The 20,553-nt window shown below is 47.6% G+C and overlaps 1 protein-coding gene across 3 annotated transcripts in view; it reads left to right on the top strand.

Moving 5' to 3' along the window:
• The window catches only part of LOC100135870 (insulin receptor), a 178,037-nt gene that overhangs the window by 127,596 nt on the left and 29,888 nt on the right, over nucleotides 1-20,553 (top strand). For all 3 annotated transcript variants that reach the window (XM_036978849.2, XM_036978848.2, XM_090236342.1), the window contains exon 4: nucleotides 18,644-18,783. In XM_036978849.2, coding sequence (XP_036834744.1) covers nucleotides 18,644-18,783 — 140 coding nt within the window. The remainder of the gene's footprint in view (nucleotides 1-18,643; nucleotides 18,784-20,553) is intronic.

Raw genomic sequence — 20,553 nt, 5'->3', positions numbered from 1 at the left:
CACAGCAAGTGAAGAGCCACTCGGATGGCTCGTCTTCGCCACAGCAAGTGAAGAGCCACTCGGATGGCTCGTCTTCGCCACAGCAAGTGAAGAGCCACTCGGATGGCTCGTTTTCGCCACAGTAATAATACAATTTTAACAATAAATTCCAAATGTAAATGATCAGTTTCAAGCATTGCCTCATTGCTGGTGAGTTTGCAAAGTAAACAGTTAATTTCACCAAACCATTTTTGTAGCGGCATATCTATTTATTATGGCAATCCTCTCTTCCAACAATGTGACGTTTGCTCTGCATCCGATCCTATAGCTCCCACCCCCCCCCCATACTCAACTGGCTGCCCGGATTCGGACAAAGAACGGGGTCAATACTGACACCTGGTATCATATAAACACACATTAGTCCTGGACGAAGGCTTAGAATTGCAGGAAATTAGCTTTCGAACAGCAAAAAACAATCTCTGCCCCAAGCAGAGAGTGCGGGAAACTAACCTTTTAAAATTGCTAAATGTTCTCTCCGCCAGTAAGAGGGGTGTGAACAGTTTGGAGTCGCATGGGTTACGAGGTAGTTTGTTACTACACCGATAAATTACATTATCCATCCGGACCTTTATTAAATAGGACCTGCTATTTCTTGGGGCGGCAGGGTAGCCTAGTGGTTAGAGTGTTGGACTAGTAACTGGAAGGTTGCAAGTTCAAACCCCCGAGCTGTCTGTCGTTCTGCCCCTGAACAAGGCCGTCAATGAAAATAAGAGTTTGTTCTTAACTGACTTGCCTAGTTAACTAAAGGTAAAAAAAAATTTAAAAGAGCTGTACAGCAAATCAGCAATCTGTTCGCTATCTCATCTGACTGGTGTTGATTGACGGTTTGCTCGTCCAATCAGAGTGCAGTGTGTGCATTTCACTCGCCAATCTGTTGTATTTTTTTTATTTTTTTTATTTATTTTTTTTGCAACGGTGAATCTGCTGCTACTGTCTCTGGCTGAGTGTAGAGTAATCCACGTAGACTGTGTGCCACAAAATGAGTGACAAAACATGACTTAACCTGGCCGGATAATTTCAAGTCGCTAGTCTCAAGTTAAAGTCGAGTCCCGAGTCTTGAGGCTCCAAGTCGAAGTCAAGTCTCAATTTATTTTATGTCAAGTCATCAAATTTGTGAAAACGAGTCAGACTTAAGTCCTGGTCATGTGACTCAAGTCCACAACTCTGCTGTGGACCCAACTTCAACATTCATCCACATCATTCCTCAATTTATTAAGCCTAACCTTAGGAGCTCTCTAGAGCCACAACCCCTGGGACACCCTGGGACCTTAAATTTCAGGAAGGAATTTTACCCACTGCTAAAGGCTTTCCTCAGCATTTAGCCAACTAACTGAGATTATTAGGTGCTTCAGGCTATGAGGAAGAGATTCACAAATTGTTCCCAGGGACATTTCTTAAAGTTTCATAGTACAGTACGTTCTCAGAGATTCAGTCTCATAGTGCAGTACGTTCTCAGAGAGATTCAGTCTCATAGTGCAGTACGTTCTCAGAGATTCAGTCTCATAGTGCAGTACGTTCTCAGAGAGATTCAGGCTCATAGTGCAGTACGTTCTCTGAGATTCAGGCTCATAGTGCAGTACGTTCTCAGAGAGATTCAGGCTCATAGTGCAGTATGTTCTCAGAGAGATTCAGGCTCATAGTGCAGTACGTTCTCAGAGAGATTCAGGCTCATAGTGCAGTATGTTCTCAGAGAGATTCAGGCTCATAGTGCAGTATGTTCTCAAGAGAGATTCAGGCTCATAGTGCAGTACGTTCTCAGAGATTCAGGCTCATAGTGCAGTACGTTCTCAGAGATTCAGGCTCATAGTGCAGTACGTTCTCAGAGAGATTCAGGCTCATAGTGCAGTACGTTCTCAGAGAGATTGTCTCATGCTGCAGTACGTTCTCAGAGAGATTCAGTCTCATAGTGCAGTACGTTCTCAGAGAGATTGTCTCATGCTGCAGTACGTTCTCAGAGAGATTCAGGCTCATAGTACAGTACGTTCTCAGAGAGATTCAGGCTCATAGTGCAGTACATTCTCAGAGAGATTGTCTCATGCTGCAGTACGTTCTCAGAGAGATTCAGTCTCATAGTGCAGTACGTTCTCAGAGAGATTGTCTCATGCTGCAGTACGTTCTCAGAGAGATTCAGGCTCATAGTACAGTACGTTCTCAGAGAGATTCAGTCTCATAGTGCAGTACGTTCTCAGAGAGATTCAGTCTCATAGTGCAGTACGTTCTCAGAGAGATTGTCTCATAGTGCAGTACGTTCTCAGAGAGAGATTCAGGCTCATAGTGCAGTACGTTCTCAAGAGAGATTCAGGCTCATAGTGCAGTACGTTCTCAGAGAGATTCAGGCTCATAGTGCAGTACGTTCTCAGAGAGATTCAGTCTCATAGTGCAGTACGTTCTCAGAGAGATTCAGGCTCATAGTGCAGTACGTTCTCAGAGAGATTCAGGCTCATAGTGCAGTACGTTCTCAGAGAGATTCAGTCTCATAGTGCAGTACGTTCTCAGAGAGATTCAGGCTCATAGTACAGTACGTTCTCAGAGAGATTCAGGCTCATAGTACAGTACGTTCTCAGAGATTCAGGCTCATAGTGCAGTACGTTCTCGGAGAGATTCAGGCTCATAGTGCAGTACGTTCTCAGAGAGATTCAGGCTCATAGTGCAGTACGTTCTCAGAGAGATTCAGGCTCATAGTGCAGTACGTTCTCAAGAGAGATTCAGGCTCATAGTGCAGTACGTTCTCAAGAGAGATTCAGGCTCATAGTGCAGTACGTTCTCAGAGATTCAGGCTCATAGTGCAGTACGTTCTCAAGAGAGATTCAGGCTCATAGTGCAGTACGTTCTCAGAGATTCAGGCTCATAGTACAGTACGTTCTCAGAGAGATTCAGGCTCATAGTACAGTACGTTCTCAGAGAGATTCAGGCTCATAGTGCAGTACGTTCTCGGAGAGATTCAGGCTCATAGTGCAGTACGTTCTCAGAGAGATTCAGGCTCATAGTGCAGTACGTTCTCAGAGAGATTCAGTCTCATAGTGCAGTACGTTCTCAGAGAGATTGAGTCTCATAGTGCAGTACGTTCTCAGAGAGATTCAGTCTCATAGTGCAGTACGTTCTCAGAGATTCAGTCTCATAGTACAGTACGTTCTCAGAGAGATTCAGGCTCATAGTGCAGTACGTTCTCAGAGATTCAGGCTCATAGTGCAGTACGTTCTCAAGAGAGATTCAGGCTCATAGTGCAGTACGTTCTCAAGAGAGATTCAGGCTCATAGTGCAGTACGTTCTCAGAGATTCAGGCTCATAGTGCAGTACGTTCTCAAGAGAGATTCAGGCTCATAGTGCAGTACGTTCTCAGAGATTCAGGCTCATAGTGCAGTACGTTCTCAGAGAGATTCAGTCTCATAGTGCAGTACGTTCTCAGAGAGATTCAGGCTCATAGTGCAGTACGTTCTCAGAGAGATTCAGGCTCATAGTGCAGTACGTTCTCAGAGAGATTCAGTCTCATAGTGCAGTACGTTCTCAGAGAGATTCAGGCTCATAGTACAGTACGTTCTCAGAGAGATTCAGGCTCATAGTGCAGTACGTTCTCAAGAGAGATTCAGGCTCATAGTGCAGTACGTTCTCAAGAGAGATTCAGGCTCATAGTGCAGTACGTTCTCAGAGAGATTCAGGCTCATAGTGCAGTACGTTCTCAGAGAGATTCAGGCTCATAGTGCAGTACGTTCTCAGAGAGATTCAGGCTCATAGTGCAGTACGTTCTCAGAGAGATTCAGGCTCATAGTGCAGTACGTTCTCAGAGAGATTCAGTCTCATAGTGCAGTACGTTCTCAGAGAGATTCAGGCTCATAGTACAGTACGTTCTCAGAGATTCAGGCTCATAGTGCAGTACGTTCTCAGAGAGATTCAGTCTCATAGTGCAGTACGTTCTCAGAGAGATTCAGGCTCATAGTGCAGTACGTTCTCAAGAGAGATTCAGGCTCATAGTGCAGTACGTTCTCAGAGATTCAGGCTCATAGTGCAGTACGTTCTCAGAGAGATTCAGGCTCATAGTGCAGTATGTTCTCAGAGAGATTCAGGCTCATAGTGCAGTACGTTCTCAGAGATTCAGGCTCATAGTGCAGTACGTTCTCAGAGAGATTCAGGCTCATAGTGCAGTACGTTCTCAGAGATTCAGTCTCATACCATCCAGTATGAGGAGAAGGAAGTTGCTAGATAATTATTTTCCATTCTGCAGCCGTTACGACATCAGGGACTGTTGAAGTCCTCCGCTGCTGGGCCGAGTGAGAGAAGTGTCCGTAACCAGACACACAAATCACCCTCACAGACAGACAGGGCTGTGACCGGGGTGCTGAACCTCAAGGGGCTTGCTGTGACTGGGCTGGGCAGAGGCTGTGACCGGAGTGGAGGCTGGGGCAGAGAGTGCTATCTTTTCTTGAGCTAGGCTTGAAGTCAGTCATCAGGAGTTATGAGGGGCGGCAAGTAGCCTAGCGGTTAAGAGCGTTCGGGCCAGTAACCGAAAGGTTGCTGGTTTGAATCCCAAAGCTGACTTGGTGAAAAATCTGTCGATGTACACTTGAGCGAGGCAATTAACCCTAATTGCTCCTGTAAGTAATTGGATAAGAGCGTCTGCTAAATGTCTAAAATCTCTCGCTCTCTCTTCGCCAACCGTCAGCACAGCTGCTAGGCCGCTCTGCTTTCTAGACATTTCCTGGCGTTCTTTTTAATATCCATGACAACAAGCACGAAATAAGAATTTGCTCATCTTTCCTTGAAACACAGAAGGCACTGCAGCGGTCCCAAGTCAGTCTGCAAAGTGCAGAGGTTTTCAGGGCTGCAGCCCAAAACAAACTCTCTTTTTAAAACCTGCATCCTAAATGATTTTCCCATGAGGCTCAGGACAGGCAGGCCCCAGGAAGTGGTGTTTTTCCTATCAGTTTAAGGTCACAATGAGAATGGAGCAGAGAGTGTATGTGTTTTCTTCAATACAACTACTTTAACATTTCTTCTTTCTATGCTGCAGAGCATTAAGAAAGAAAAGTTAATTTATATATTTATGATTTTCCATATGAGGAAGAAGGAAAAAAAAAAAGTTTTTCTTTCCCTGATCATTATAGAGTTTTTCCACTGTCAGTGGAAAACCAAGCTGATTTTGTCAAATTGTTGTAAAGTATTAGAACCTTTTGATAAAATGTAACCTCTAACCTCTAGCAGCATTTAGTTCAATATGAAAGGAACTAGGTGACATAGCTCATCCATTGTACCGTGACCCCAGGCCAAACTCTGATTCTCAACCACTGTTGTGTGTCAGTGGCATCTAAACTTTTGGGTGTGTGAGGAGGGGTCAATGTGCTGGTTAGCACATACAGGAGGGGGGTTAGCACACACTGGCTAGCACATGATGGCTAGCACATACAGGAGGGGGGTTAGCACACACTGGCTAGCACATGCTGGCTAGCACAAACAGGAGGTGGGTTAGCACACACTGGCTAGCACATGATGGCTAGCACATACAGGAGGGGGGTTAGCACACACTGGCTAGCACATGATGGCAAGCACAAACAGGAGGGGGTTTCGCACACACTGGAATGCACATGCTGGCTAGCACATACAGGAGGGGGGTTAGCGCAGCCGTCTTCATAGACCTTGCCAAGGCTTTCGACTCTGTCAATCACCGTATTCTTATCGGCAGACTCAGTAGCCTCGGTTTTTCGGATGACTGCCTTGCCTGGTTCACCAATTACTTTGCAGACAGAGTTCAGTGTGTCAAATCGGAGGGCATGCTGTCCGGTCCTCTGGCAGTCTCTATGGGGGTGCCACAGGGTTCAATTCTCGGGCCGACTCTTTTCTCTGTATATATCAATGATGTTTCTCATGCTGCGGGCGATTCCCTGATCCACCTCTACGCAGACGACACCATTCTATATACTTCCGGCCCGTCCTTGGACACTGTGCTATCTAACCTCCAAACGAGCTTCAATGCCATACAGCACTCCTTCCGTGGCCTCCAACTGCTCTTAAACGCTAGTAAAACCAAATGCATGCTTTTCAACCGTTCGCTGCCTGCACCCGCACGCCTGACCAGCATCACCACCCTGGATGGTTCCGACCTTGAATATGTGGACATCTATAAGTACCTAGGTGTCTGGCTAGACTCTAAACTCTCCTTCCAGACCCATATCAAACATCTCCAATCGAAAATCAAATCAAGAGTCGGCTTTCTATTCCGCAACAAAGCCTCCTTCACTCACGCCGCCAAACTTACCCTAGTAAAACTGACTATTCTACCGATCCTCGACTTCGGCGACGTCATCTACAAAATTGCTTCCAATACTCTACTCAGCAAACTGGATGCAGTTTATCACAGTGCCATCCGTTTTGTCACTAAAGCACCTTATACCACCCACCACTGCGACTTGTATGCTCTAGTCGGCTGGCCCTCGCTACATATTCGTCGCCAGACCCACTGGCTCCAGGTCATCTACAAGTCCATGCTAGGTAAAGCTCCGCCTTATCTCAGTTCACTGGTTACGATGGCAACACCCATCCGTAGCACGCGCTCCAGCAGGTGTATCTCACTGATCATCCCTAAAGCCAACACCTCATTTGGCCGCCTTTCGTTCCAGTTCTCTGCTGCCTGTGACTGGAACGAATTGCAAAAATCGCTGAAGTTGGAGACTTTTATCTCCCTCACCAACTTCAAACATCTGCTATCTGAGCAGCTAACCGATCGCTGCAGCTGTACATAGTCTATTGGTAAATAGCCCACCCATTTTCACCTACCTCATCCCCATACTGTTTTTATTTATTTATTTTTATTTTTCTGCTCTTTTGCACACCAATATCTCTACCTGTACATAACCATCTGATCATTTATCACTCCAGTGTTAATCTGCATAATTGTAATTATTTGCCTACCTCATGCCTTTTGCACACAATGTATATATAGACTCCCCTTTTTTTCTACTGTGTTATTGACTTGTTAATTGTTTACTCCATGTGTAACTCTGTGTTGTCTGTTCACACTGCTATGCCTTATCTTGGCCAGGTCGCAGTTGCAAATGAGAACTTGTTCTCAACTAGCCTACCTGGTTAAATAAAGGTGAAATAAAAAAAAAATAAAAAAAAAACACACTGGCTAGCACAAACAGGAGGGGGGTTAGCACACACTGGCTAGCACATGATGGCTAGCACATACAGGAGGGGGGTTAGCACACACTGGCTAGCACATGATGGCAAGCACAAACAGGAGGGGGGTTAGCACACACTGGCTAGCACATGATGGCTAGCACAAACAGGAGGGGGGTTAGCACATGCTGGCTAGCACAAACAGGAGGGGGGTTAGCACACACTGGCTAGCACATGATGGCTAGCACAAACAGGAGGGGGGTTAGCACACACTGGCTAGCACATGATGGCTAGCACATACAGGAGGGGGGTTAGCACACACTGGCTAGCACATGATGGCAAGCACATACAAGAGGGGGTTAGCACACACTGGCTAGCACAAACAGGAGGGGAGTTAGCACACACTGGCTATTTATTTATTTTTTTATTTTATTTCACCTTTATTTAACCAGGTAGGCTAGTTGAGAACAAGTTCTCATTTACAACTGCGACCTGGCCAAGATAAAGCATAGCAGTGTGAACAGACAACACAGAGTTACACATGGAGTATACAATAAACAAGTCAATAACACAGTAGAAAAAAAGAAAAAAAGAGTCTATATACATTGTGTGCAAAAGGCATGAGGAGGTATGCAAATTATTACAATTTTGCAGATTAACACGGGAGTGATAAATGATCAGATGGTCATATTTTTTATAGAATAGGGGGCAAATATTGCGCAATACAGGTGTGCAAAGCTTTTATGTGACTCACTCTAGAAGACTCACAGCTGCATTTGCTGCCAAAGGTGTTTCTAACATGGGGTGAATACTTAATATAATAATAATAATAATTTTTATTTTTTTATATATATTTGTTTTTTTTCTCACTTTGACAAGAGTATTTTGTGTAGATCGTTGACAAAAACTACAATTAAATCCATTTCAATCCCACTTTTAACACAATAATGTGAAGAAATCCAAGGGAGGTGTTGACTTTCTATAGGCACTGCACTCTGTACAGGCTTCAGATGCTGGGAATATTAACACTCTCATAAACAGAATTAGGTCGCCAGAGAACGGTAATCCATGCTGCTAAACTAGCGCCTCATGGGAACAATAGTCTGCTTTGTCTGCCAGCGGTGGACTCAAATCAAATTTTATATGTCACATCCACATGGTTAGCAGATGTTAATGCGAGTGTAGCGAAATGCTTGTGCTTCTAGTTCCGACAATGCAGTAATATCCAACGAGTAATCTATCCTAACAATTCCACAACAACTATCCTATACACACAAGTGTAAAGGGATAAAGAATATGTACATTAAGATATATGAATGTGTGATGGTACAGAACGGCATAGGCAAGATGCAGTAGATGGTATCGAGTACAGTATATACATATGAGATGAGTAATGTAGGGTATGTAAACATTATATTAAGTGGCATTGTTTAAAGTGGCTAGTGATACATTTTTTACATACATTTTCCATTATTAAAGTGGCTGGAATTGAGTCAGTGTGTTGGCAGCAGCCACTCAATGTTAGTGGTGGCTGTTTAATAGTCTGATGGCCTTGAGATAGAAGCTGTTTTTCAGTCTCTCGGTCCCCTGCTTTGATGCACCTGTACTGACCTCGCCATCTGGATGATAGCGGGGTGAACAGGCAGTGGCTCGGGTGGTTGTTGTCCTTGATGATCTTTATGGCCTTCCTGTGACATCAGGTGGTGTAGGTGTCCTGGAGGGCAGGTAGTTTGCCCCCGGTGATGCGTTGTGCAGACCTCACTACATCCTTACGGTTGTGGGTGGACCAATTCAGTTGGTCTGTGATGTGTACGCCGAGGAGCTTAAAACGTACTACCCTCTCCACTACTGTTTCCCGTCGATGTGGATAGGGGGGTGCTCCCTCTGCTGTTTCCTGAAGTCCAGGATCATCTCCTTTGTTTTGTTGATGTTGAGTGTGAGGTTATTTTCCTGACACCACACTCCGGGGGCCCTCACCTCCTCCCTGTAGGCCGTCTCGTCGTTATTGGTAATCAAGCCTACCACTGTTGTGTCGTCCGCAAACTTGATGATTGAGTTGGAGGCGTGCATGGCCACGCAGTCGTGGGTGAACAGGGAGTACAGGAGAGGGCTCAGAACGCACCCTTGTGGGGCCCCAGTGTTGAGGATCAGCGGGGTGGAGATATTTTTACCTACCCTCACCACCTGGGGGCGGCCCGTTAGGAAGTCCAGTACCCAGTTGCACAGGGCGGGGTCGAAACCCAGGGTCTCGAACTCGATGACGAGTTTGGAGGGTACTATGGTGTTAAATGCTGAGCTGTAGTCGATGAACAGCATTCTCACATAGGTCTTCCTCTTGTCCAGATGGGTTAGGGCAGTGTGCAGTGTGGTTGCGATTGCGTCGTCTGTGGACCTATTGGGGCGGTAAGCAAATTGGGGTGGGTCTAGGATGTCAGGTAGGCTGGAGGTGATATGGTCCTTGAAGTGAGTGCTATGGGGTGGTAGTCGTTTTGCTCAGTCACCTTAGCTTTCTTGGGAACAGGAACAATGGTGGCCCTCTTGAAGCATGTGGGAACAGCAGACTGGGATAAGGATTGATTGAATATGTCCGTCAACACAATAGCCAGCTGGTCTGCGCATTCCCTGAGGACGCGGCTGGGGATGCTGTCTGAGCCTGCAGCCTTGCGAGGGTTAACACGTTTAAATGTTTTACTCATGTCGGCTGCAGTGAAGGAGAGTCCTTAGGTTTTGGTAGCGGGCCGTGTCAGTGGCACTGTATTGTCCTCAAAGCGAGCAAAGAAGTTGTTTAGTCTGTCTGGGAGCAAGACATCCTGTTCCGCAATGGGGCTGTTTTTCTTTTTGTAATCCGTGATTGACTGTAGACCCTGCCACATACCTCTTGTGTCTGAGCCGTTGAATTGCGACTCTACTTTGTCTCTATACTGACGCTTAGCTTGTTTGATTGCCTTGCGGAGGGAATAGCTACACTGTTTGTATTCGGTCATGTTTCCGGTCACCTTGCCCTGGTTAAAAGCAGTGGTTCACACTTTCAGTTTCGTGCGAATGCTGCCATCAATCCACGGTTTCTGGTTTGGGAATGTTTTAATAGTTGCTGTGGGTATGACATCGCCGATGCACTTGATGAACACGCTCACCGAATCAGCGTATTCGTCAATGTTGTTGTTGGACGCAATGCAGAACATATCCCAATCCACGTGATCGAAGCAGTCTTGAAGCTTGGAATCAGATTGGTCGGACCAGCGTTGAACAGACCTGAGCGCCGGAGCTTCCTGTTTTAGTCTCTGTCTATAGACGGGGAGCAACAAAATGGAGTCCCCCCCACAACACCCACCGTCTCCCCTCTCAGCCCCCCCCCCCTACAACCCGCACCGCCTCCCCTCTCACCCCGGTTCCTTACCCTCTCTCCCGGTCTCCTTCTCTCCCTCCATTTCTTCCCATTTGTTTCCACATGAGCAGCTAACGGTGAGCTGGAGGCCTTAAATAGTGTGACACTGAGGTGTGAGCGCTGTAGACTAGAGCGTGGGTGGACAAGGCCTTTTTAGTTCATGTCTAAAACAGATACCTTACATGTGGAGGGGATGCCAAGACTGGAAGCGGGATTATGTTCTTTTTGAGGGGGATAACATTTTTTTTTTTAAACGAGTACTCATTTGTGAATGAACTGGCAAAGTCCCTTTTTACTCGGTCCCTGGCTGCTCTGCGTCGGCTGTTTTTGTGAATGAATTCCTGAAAGGCAACGCTATCAGAGCTCGGCAGATCAGCTCTCTGTATCAGAGGAGAAGGCAGGAAGACACTCACTGAGCCCTACCACATAAACACTTCCACTACGCAACCACTTCCGCTCTCTCGTTCCGTTTCTCTCACACTCTCTCTCTCCCCTTCTTACACACTCCCTTTCTTGCTCTCTCCCCTTCTCGCTCCCTTTCTTGCTCTCTCCCCTTCTCACTCGCTTCCTGTCTCTCTCCCCTTCTCACTCGCTTCCTGTCTCTCTCCCCTTCTCACTCGCTTCCTGTCTCTCTGTCCTTCTCACTCGCTTCATGTCTCTCTCCCTTTCGTACACACTCCCTTTGTTGTTCCCTCTCACTCACTTCCTGTCTCTCTGTCCTTCTCACTCGCTTCCTGTCTCTCTCCCTTTCGTACACACTCCCTTTGTTGTTCTCTCTCACTCGCTTCCTGTCTCTCTGTCCTTCTCACTCGCTTCCTGTCTCTCTCCCTTTCGTACACACTCCCTTTGTTGTTCTCTCTCACTCGCTTCCTGTCTCTCTGTCCTTCTCACTCGCTTCCTGTCTCTCTCCCTTTCGTACACACTCCCTTTGTTGTTCTCTCTCACTCGCTTCCTGTCTCTCTCCCTTTCGTACACACTCCCTTTGTTGTTCTCTCTCACTCACTTCCTGTCTCTCTCCCTTTCGTACACACTCCCTTTGTTCCCTCTCACTCGCTTCCTGTCTCTCTCCCCTTCTCACTCGCTTCCTGTCTCTCTCCCCTTCTCACTCGCTTCCTGTCTCTCTCCCCTTCTCACTCGCTTCCTGTCTCTCTCCCCTTCTCACTCGCTTCCTGTCTCTCTCCCCTTCTCACTCGCTTCCTGTCTCTCTCCCCTTCTCACTCGCTTCCTGTCTCTCTGTCCTTCTCACTCGCTTCCTGTCTCTCTCCCTTTCGTACACACTCCCTTTGTTGTTCTCTCTCACTCGCTTCCTGTCTCTCTGTCCTTCTCACTCGCTTCCTGTCTCTCTGTCCTTCTCACTCGCTTCCTGTCTCTCTGTCCTTCTCACTCGCTTCCTGTCTCTCTCCCTTTTGTACACACTCCCTTTGTTGTTCTCTCTCACTCGCTTCCTGTCTCTCTGTCCTTCTCACTCGCTTCCTGTCTCTCTCCCTTTCGTACACACTCCCTTTGTTGTTCTCTCTCACTCGCTTCCTGTCTCTCTGTCCTTCTCACTCGCTTCCTGTCTCTCTGTCCTTCTCACTCGCTTCCTGTCTCTCTCCCTTTCGTACACACTCCCTTTGTTGTTCCCTCTCACTCACTTCCTGTCTCTCTGTCCTTCTCACTCGCTTCCTGTCTCTCTGTCCTTCTCACTCGCTTCCTGTCTCTCTGTCCTTCTCACTCGCTTCCTGTCTCTCTCCCCTTCTCACTCGCTTCCTGTCTCTCTGTCCTTCTCACTCGCTTCCTGTCTCTCTGTCCTTCTCACTCGCTTCCTGTCTCTCTGTCCTTCTCACTCGCTTCCTGTCTCTCTGTCCTTCTCACTCGCTTCCTGTCTCTCTGTCCTTCTCACTCGCTTCCTGTCTCTCTGTCCTTCTCACTCGCTTCCTGTCTCTCTCCCTTTCGTACACACTCACTCGCTTCCTGTCTCTCTGTCCTTCTCACTCGATTCCTGTCTCTGTCCTTCTCACTCGCTTCCTGTCTCTCTGTCCTTCTCACTCGCTTCCTGTCTCTCTCCCTTTCGTACACACTCACTCGCTTCCTGTCTCTCTGTCCTTCTCACTCAATTCCTGTCTCTGTCCTTCTCACTCGCTTCCTGTCTCTCTCCCTTTCGTACACACTCACTCGCTTCCTGTCTCTCTGTCCTTTTCACTCGCTTCCTGTCTCTCTGTCCTTCTCACTCGCTTCATGTCTCTCTCCCTTTCGTACACACTCCCTTTGTTGTTCTCTCTCACTCGCTTCCTGTCTCTCTGTCCTTCTCACTCGCTTCCTCTCTCTCTGTCCTTCTCACTCGCTTCCTGTCTCTCTGTCCTTCTCACTCGCTTCCTGTCTCTCTCCCTTTCGTACACACTCCCTTTGTTCCCTCTCACTCGCTTCCTGTCTCTCTCCCTTTCGTACACACTCCCTTTGTTGTTCCCTCTCACTCGCTTCCTCTCTCTCTGTCCTTCTCACTCGCTTCCTGTCTCTCTGTCCTTCTCACTCGCTTCCTGTCTCTCTGTCCTTCTCACTCGCTTCCTGTCTCTCTGTCCTTCTCACTCGCTTCCTGTCTCTCTGTCCTTCTCACTCGCTTCCTGTCTCTCTCCCCTTCTCACTCGCTTCCTGTCTCTCTCCCCTTCTCACTCGCTTCCTGTCTCTCTCCCTTTCGTACACACTCCCTTTGTTGTTCTCTCTCACTCACTTCCTCTCTCTCTGTCCTTCTCACTCGCTTCCTGTCTCTCTCCCCTTCTCACTCGCTTCCTGTCTCTCTCCCCTTCTCACTCGCTTCCTGTCTCTCTCCCCTTCTCACTCGCTTCTTGTCTCTCCCCTTCTCACTCGCTTCCTGTCTCTCTCCCTTTCGTACACACTCCCTTTGTTGTTCTCTCTCACTCGCTTCCTGTCTCTCTGTCCTTCTCACTCGCTTCCTCTCTCTCTGTCCTTCTCACTCGCTTCCTCTCTCTCTGTCCTTCTCACTCACTTCCTGTCTCTCTCCCCTTCTCACTCGCTTCCTGTCTCTGTCCTTCTCACTCGCTTCCTGTCTCTCTCCCTTTCGTACACACTCCCTTTGTTGTTCTCTCTCCCTTTCGTACACACTCCCTTCGTTGTTCTCTCTCACTCGCTTCCTCTCTCTCTGTCCTTCTCACTTGCCTTTCTCTGATTTTCACTCGCTTCCTGTCTTTCTCTGTCCTTTGTTTGAGACAGAGACACCAGACACAGAGACACACACACACACAGAGACAGACCCTGGATCTGCACTTATTCAATATTTTAAATTCTGTTTCAAGGTGTTGTTTGATAGTTGTTAAACATCAGAAGGAATTATTCTCATAATTGGGTTTACTGTACTTGTGGAGCGGTAGCACAGGAGGTTAGTACTCCAGCCATGTTGTGTTGACCGTGTGTTACAACTCTAAACTAACGAGGCAGGAGAGAGTCTCCCGGGTCCCCCAGCAAGCTACTGCAGATGAGGGCGATTACATAATCTAATTCCCCCATAAGCCTTTTTGCTTCATTTAATGTATTATCAAATTAATTTAGAGAATTATACAAATCCCTGGCTCTGCACTCATTCAATATGTTTCATTCTGTTTCAAGGTGTTGTTTGATAGTTGTTAAACATAAATATAAATTATTCTCCTAATTGGGTTTACTGTACTTGGGGATCGTACTGTAGAAACTGATAGTCTAATCTCCTGTTGTTATTCCATGGCTTCAAAGGAATCAGACCCATAAAAGTATAATCTCTTCTGTTTTTATTTCTATGTTCACGTTTTGTTGTTGTGAATAAAACTCCATTCACAGACAGTTGGGACTGTAGTTGGCGTTCCCTAGCAACAGGTGATTCACATGCTGCTTGTCGTCCTGGTGAAAGACTCTTTCAGACCTGATCGATGAGCTGAGGAGCCGTCTCCAAAGCTGCTTGGTCTGTCTGGAGGACTTGTTTCCTTTTAAATGAATAATAAGTTCCTCTGGGTAGGGCTGTGGCGGTCATGACATTTTGTCATCCGGTTATTGTCATGCAAAAAGGGAAAAGCGTCTCGCGGTAATTGACCGTTGATTAACATAAACACAGTTAGCATCTCCTGGCCTCCACGCGTACAAGCCACTTAATGAATCGCCTTTGGAACATCTACGTTTAAAAAAAAGTGTGTCTATATATATATATATATATATATATATATATATATATATATATATATATATATATATATATATATATATATATATATATATATATATATATATATATATAATAAATCAATGTATTGGTTTAGGCAGGTCTAAAGAAACATGATTTGAAGAAAATGTATTTCAGAAGAATGGAATATGAGTGTTATTTGGCTATGCTTCATGCTTTTAGGCTTGTTCATTTAGCAGACAAGATATGCTTTTAAGTCCCCTGACATTATTTTATATTATGATTTTATAGTAAGAAGAATACAATTGAACTTAAAATAGAAAGGATATTTTTTTCCTATTCTAGAGCGAATGTGCATATGAAGTGGTTGAGAGTAAAAGTGGTCATTTGAAACGGGTCCTATGAGGTAGATTTAGAGTTATTTGGCAACTTTACTAGTGAATGATACAAACTTTAGAATGTCTTACAAATCAAAACACATATGGGGTGCATGAGGCGACTGACTATAGAATGTTGATGATTTGAGAAAGTTGTCCCAAAAAAAAACCAACCTTGCTGCCTGTTCCTTGTTCTCAGTCTGCACACGCTGTTCTCTCATCAAGTGATCATATTTTCTTTACTAAAACATATAACACTTTATTTAGATTTAGACTGAGCCGTTTTATCAAATGGTCAGGAACAGGAAACAGGATGCAGGGGGTTAAAGACCTGTCATCCTTATGCACTCGGGAATAGCGAATGGAGGCTACTGGTTCGTTTTTTTCACTCATGCCTCGTAGGCTACGCCGGTTATTTCAAGCCCACACGTCAACCACTGTTTCAGGAGTGTGCATGGGCCCTCCAACCCTGTTCCTGCAGCTACCCAGTACTCTGTATGTCATGGGCCCTCCAACCCTGTTCCTGCAGCTACCCAGTACTCTGTATGTCATGGGCCCTCCAACCCTGTTCCTGCAGTGTGCATGGGCCCTCCAACCCTGTTCCTGCAGTGTGCATGGGCCCTCCAACCCTGTTCCTGCAGTGTGCATGGGCCCTCCAACCCTGTTCCTGCAGTGTGCATGGGCCCTCCAACCCTGTTCCTGCAGCTACCCAGTACTCTGTATGTCATGGGCTCTCCAACCCTGTTCCTGCAGTGTGCATGGGCCCTCCAACCCTGTTCCTGCAGTGTGCATGGGCCCTCCAACCCTGTTCCTGCAGTGTGCATGGGCCCTCCAACCCTGTTCCTGCAGCTACCCAGTACACTGTATGCCATGGGCCCTCCAACCCTGTTCCTGCAGTGTGCATGGGCCCTTCAACCCTGTTCCTGCAGCTACCCAGTACTCTGTATGTCATGGTCTCTCCTACCCTGTTCCTGCAGCTACCCAGTACTCTATGTCATGGGCTCTCCAACCCTGTTCCTGCAGCTACCCAGTACTCTGTATGCAACAGGCCCTCCAACCCTGTTCCTGTAGCTACCCAGTACTCTGTATGCCATGGGCTCTCCAACCCTGTTCCTGCAGCTACCCAGTACTCTGTATGTCATGGGCCCTCCAACCCTGTTCCTGCAGCTACCCAGTACTCTGTATGTCATGGGCCCTCCAACCCTGTTCCTGCCCCAGTACTCTGTATGCAACAGGCCCTCCAACCCTGTTCCTGCAGCTACCCAGTACTCTGTATGTCATGGGCCCTCCAACCCTGTTCCTGCAGCTACCCAGTACTCTGTATGTCATGGGCCCTCCAACCCTGTTCCTGCCCCAGTACTCTGTATGCCATGGGCTCTCCAACCCTGTTCCTGCAGCTACCCAGTACTCTGTATGTCATGGGCTCTCCAACCCTGTTCCTGCAGCTACCCAGTACTCTGTATGTCATGGGCCCTCCAACCCTGTTCCTGCCCCAGTACTCTGTATGCCATGGTCTCTCCAACCCTGTTCCTGCAGCTACCCAGTACTCTGTATGCCATGGTCTCTCCAACCCTGTTCCTGCAGCTACCCAGTACTCTGTATGCAACAGGCCCTCCAACCCTGTTCCTGTAGCTACCCAGTACTCTGTATGTCATGGGCTCTCCAACCCTGTTCCTGTAGCTACCCAGTACTCTGTATGCCATGGGCTCTCCAACCCTGTTCCTGCAGCTACCCAGTACTCTGTATGTCATGGGCCCTCCAACCCTGTTCCTGCCCCAGTACTCTGTATGCCATGGGCTCTCCAACCCTGTTCCTGCAGCTACCCAGTACTCTGTATGTCATGGGCCCTCCAACCCTGTTCCTGCCCCAGTACTCTGTATGCCATGGGCTCTCCAACCCTGTTCCTGCAGCTACCCAGTACTCTATGTCATGGGCTCTCCAACCCTGTTCCTGCAGCTACCCAGTACTCTGTATGTCATGGGCCCTCCAACCCTGTTCCTGCACCTACCCAGTACTCTGTATGTCATGGGCTCTCCAACCCTGTTCCTGCAGCTACCCAGTACTCTGTATACCATGGGCCCTCCAACCCTGTTCCTGCAGCTACCCAGTACTCTGTATGCCATGGGCCCTCCAACCCTGTTCCTGCAGCTACCCAGTACTCTGTATGCCATGGGCTCTCCAACCCTGTTCCTGCCCCAGTACTCTGTATGTCATGGGCCCTCCAACCCTGTTCCTGCCCCAGTACTCTGTATGCCATGGGCTCTCCAACCCTGTTCCTGCAGCTACCCAGTACTCTGTATGTCATGGGCCCTCCAACCCTGTTCCTGCAGCTACCCAGTACTCTGTATGTCATGGGCCCTCCAACCCTGTTCCTGCCCCAGTACTCTGTATGTAATGGGCTCTCCAACCCTGTTCCTGCAGATACCCAGTACTCTGTATGTCATGGGCCCTCCAACCCTGTTCCTGCAGCTACCCAGTACTCTGTATGTAATGGGCTCTCCAACCCTGTTCCTGCAGATACCCAGTACTCTGTATGTCATGGGCCCTCCAACCCTGTTCCTGCAGCTACCCAGTACTCTGTATGCCATGGGCTCTCCAACCCTGTTCCTGCAGCTACCCAGTACTCTGTATACCATGGGCCCTCCAACCCTGTTCCTGCAGCTACCCAGTACTCTGTATGCCATGGGCTCTCCAACCCTGTTCCTGCAGCTACCCAGTACTCTGTATGTCATGGGCCCTCCAACCCTGTTCCTGCAGCTACCCAGTACTCTGTATGTCATGGGCCCTCCAACCCTGTTCCTGCCCCAGTTCTCTGTATGTCATGGGCTCTCCAACCCTGTTCCTGCAGATACCCAGTACTCTGTATGTCATGGGCCTTCCAACCCTGTTCCTGCAGCTACCCAGTACTCTGTATGTCATGGTCTCCCCAACCCTGTTCCTGCAGCTACCCAGTACTCTGTATGTCATGGTCTCCCCAACCCTGTTCCTGCAGCTACCCAGTGCTTAATTTTGGAAATCAAGTGAAATCTGTTCGGGAACATCGATAGTAACATGTTTTCACAATGAAACAAATTCAATTAAACTGTTGACAGCCCCTCTCTCTGCCCTCTTGAAAAAAGGAGTGAAGGAGAGAGGGGAGGAGATGGAAACGCACAGTGGTGAGATATTCTATAGCTAAAGGTATTGTCAAACTATTAACTATGGAAAAATATAAAAAGGTTTATTAATTTTTTATTTGACTTTTTATTTACAACTTAAGTATTTCACCATTGGTAGACTCCTGGCTCCAGTGGAAATAAGGCCAAATCTAGGACTCCAGACTGTTATCTCGCAGAGAGTATGTGGACACCCCTTCTAATTGGATAAGGAAGTGACGTGGGGCTGTAAGAACAAACCGGTCGGGCTTCTCGTGAGGATTATCTCAAACTTTGACAGCACTGATTTGAATCACACAGACTAACAGTTATAGAATTCCTTTGCTTGGATGAAATAGCATTTCCTTATTAGCGAGCATATCGTGAGGTGACGCTGCCATCTGTAAAGGGTGTGACGATGTTCTATAACCGGTGTGTGTTTCCCTCTCTGCAGGTTGAACTGTACTCCGTGCGCGGGCCTATGTCCTAAGATGTGTTCGGGGGTGAAGATCGTAGACTCTGTGACAGCAGCCCAGGCTCTTAGAGGATGCACTGTGCTCAACGGTAGCCTGGTTATCAAGATCCGTGGAGGAAGTAAGTACAGTATACCCTCACTACCACCCACCCTCACTACCACCCACCCTCACTACCAACCACCCTCACTACCACCCAACCACCCTCACTACCAACCACCCTCACTACCACCCAACCACCCTCACTACCAACCACCCTCACTACCAACCACCCTCACTACCACCCACCCTAACTACCACCCACCCTCACTACCACCCACCCTCACTACCACCCACCGACACTACCACCCAACTACTCTCACTACCACCCACTACTCTCACTACCACCCAACTACTCTCACTACCACCCACCCTCACTACCTACCACCCTCACCACCAACCAACCACCCTCACTACCTACCACCCACCCTCACGACCTACCTACCAACCGCCCTCACTACCTACCATCAACCACCCACCCTCACACCCACCCTCACTACCAACCACCCTCACAACCTACCACCCTCACAACCTATCAACCACCCTCACAACCTACCAACCACCCTCACCACCTACCCCCTTCACTACCTACCCCCCTCACTACCTACCCCCCTCACTACCTACCCCCCTCACTACCTACTCCCCTCACTACCTACCCCCCTCACTACCTACCCCCCTCACTACCTACCCCCCTCACCACCTACCTACCCCCCTCACCACCTACCTACCCCCCTCACCACCTACCCCCCTCACCACCTACCCCCCTCACCACCTACCGCCCTCACCACCTACCGCCCTCACCACCTACCCCCTTCACTACCTACCCCCCTCACCACCTACTGCCCTCCCTCCCTACCCCCCTCACCACCTACTGCCCTCCCTACCTACCCCCCTCACTACCTACCCCCCTCACCACCTACTGCCCTCCCTACCGCCCTCACAACCCAATATATAATTTAGTCACTTAACAGACTCTATTGATATGCTTTATACTGAAACTCACCTCAATCACTATCTGAACTGACTCTGTTTCCTCAGTCAATATACAGTGCCTTGCGAAAGTATTCGGCCCCCTTGAACTTTGCGACCTTTCGCCACATTTCAGGCTTCAAACATAAAGATATAAAACTGTATTTTTTTGTGAAGAATCAACAACAAGTGGGACACAATCATGAAGTGGAACGACATTTATTGGATATTTCAAACTTTTTTAACAAATCAAAAACTGAAAAATTGGGCGTGCAAAATTATTCAGCCCCTTTACTTTCAGTGCAGCAAACTCTCTCCAGAAGTTCAGTGAGGATCTCTGAATGATCCAATGTTGACCTAAATGACTAACGATGATAAATACAATCCACCTGTGTGTAATCAAGTCTCCGTATAAATGCACCTGCACTGTGATAGTCTCAGAGGTCCGTTAAAAGCGCAGAGAGCATCATGAAGAACAAGGAACACACCAGGCAGGTCCGAGATACTGTTGTGAAGAAGTTTAAAGCCGGATTTGGATACAAAAAGATTTCCCAAGCTTTAAACATCCCAAGGAGCACTGTGCAAGCGATAATATTGAAATGGAAGGAGTATCAGACCACTGCAAATCTACCAAGACCTGGCCGTCCCTCTAAACTTTCAGCTCATACAAGGAGAAGACTGATCAGAGATGCAGCCAAGAGGCCCATGATCACTCTGGATGAACTGCAGAGATCTACAGCTGAGGTGGGAGACTCTGTCCATGGGACAACAATCAGTCGTATATTGCACAAATCTGGCCTTTATGGAAGAGTGGCAAGAAGAAAGCCATTTCTTAAAGATATCCATAAAAAGTGTTGTTTAAAGTTTGCCACAAGCCACCTGG

Source organism: Oncorhynchus mykiss, chromosome 5, assembly GCF_057628025.1.
Source record: "Oncorhynchus mykiss isolate SJ-2025 chromosome 5, ASM5762802v1, whole genome shotgun sequence".
NCBI lineage: Eukaryota > Metazoa > Chordata > Actinopteri > Salmoniformes > Salmonidae > Oncorhynchus > Oncorhynchus mykiss.
The sequence above is the reverse complement of the archived record's forward strand: the minus strand, read 5'-3'. Positions and strand labels throughout refer to the sequence as shown.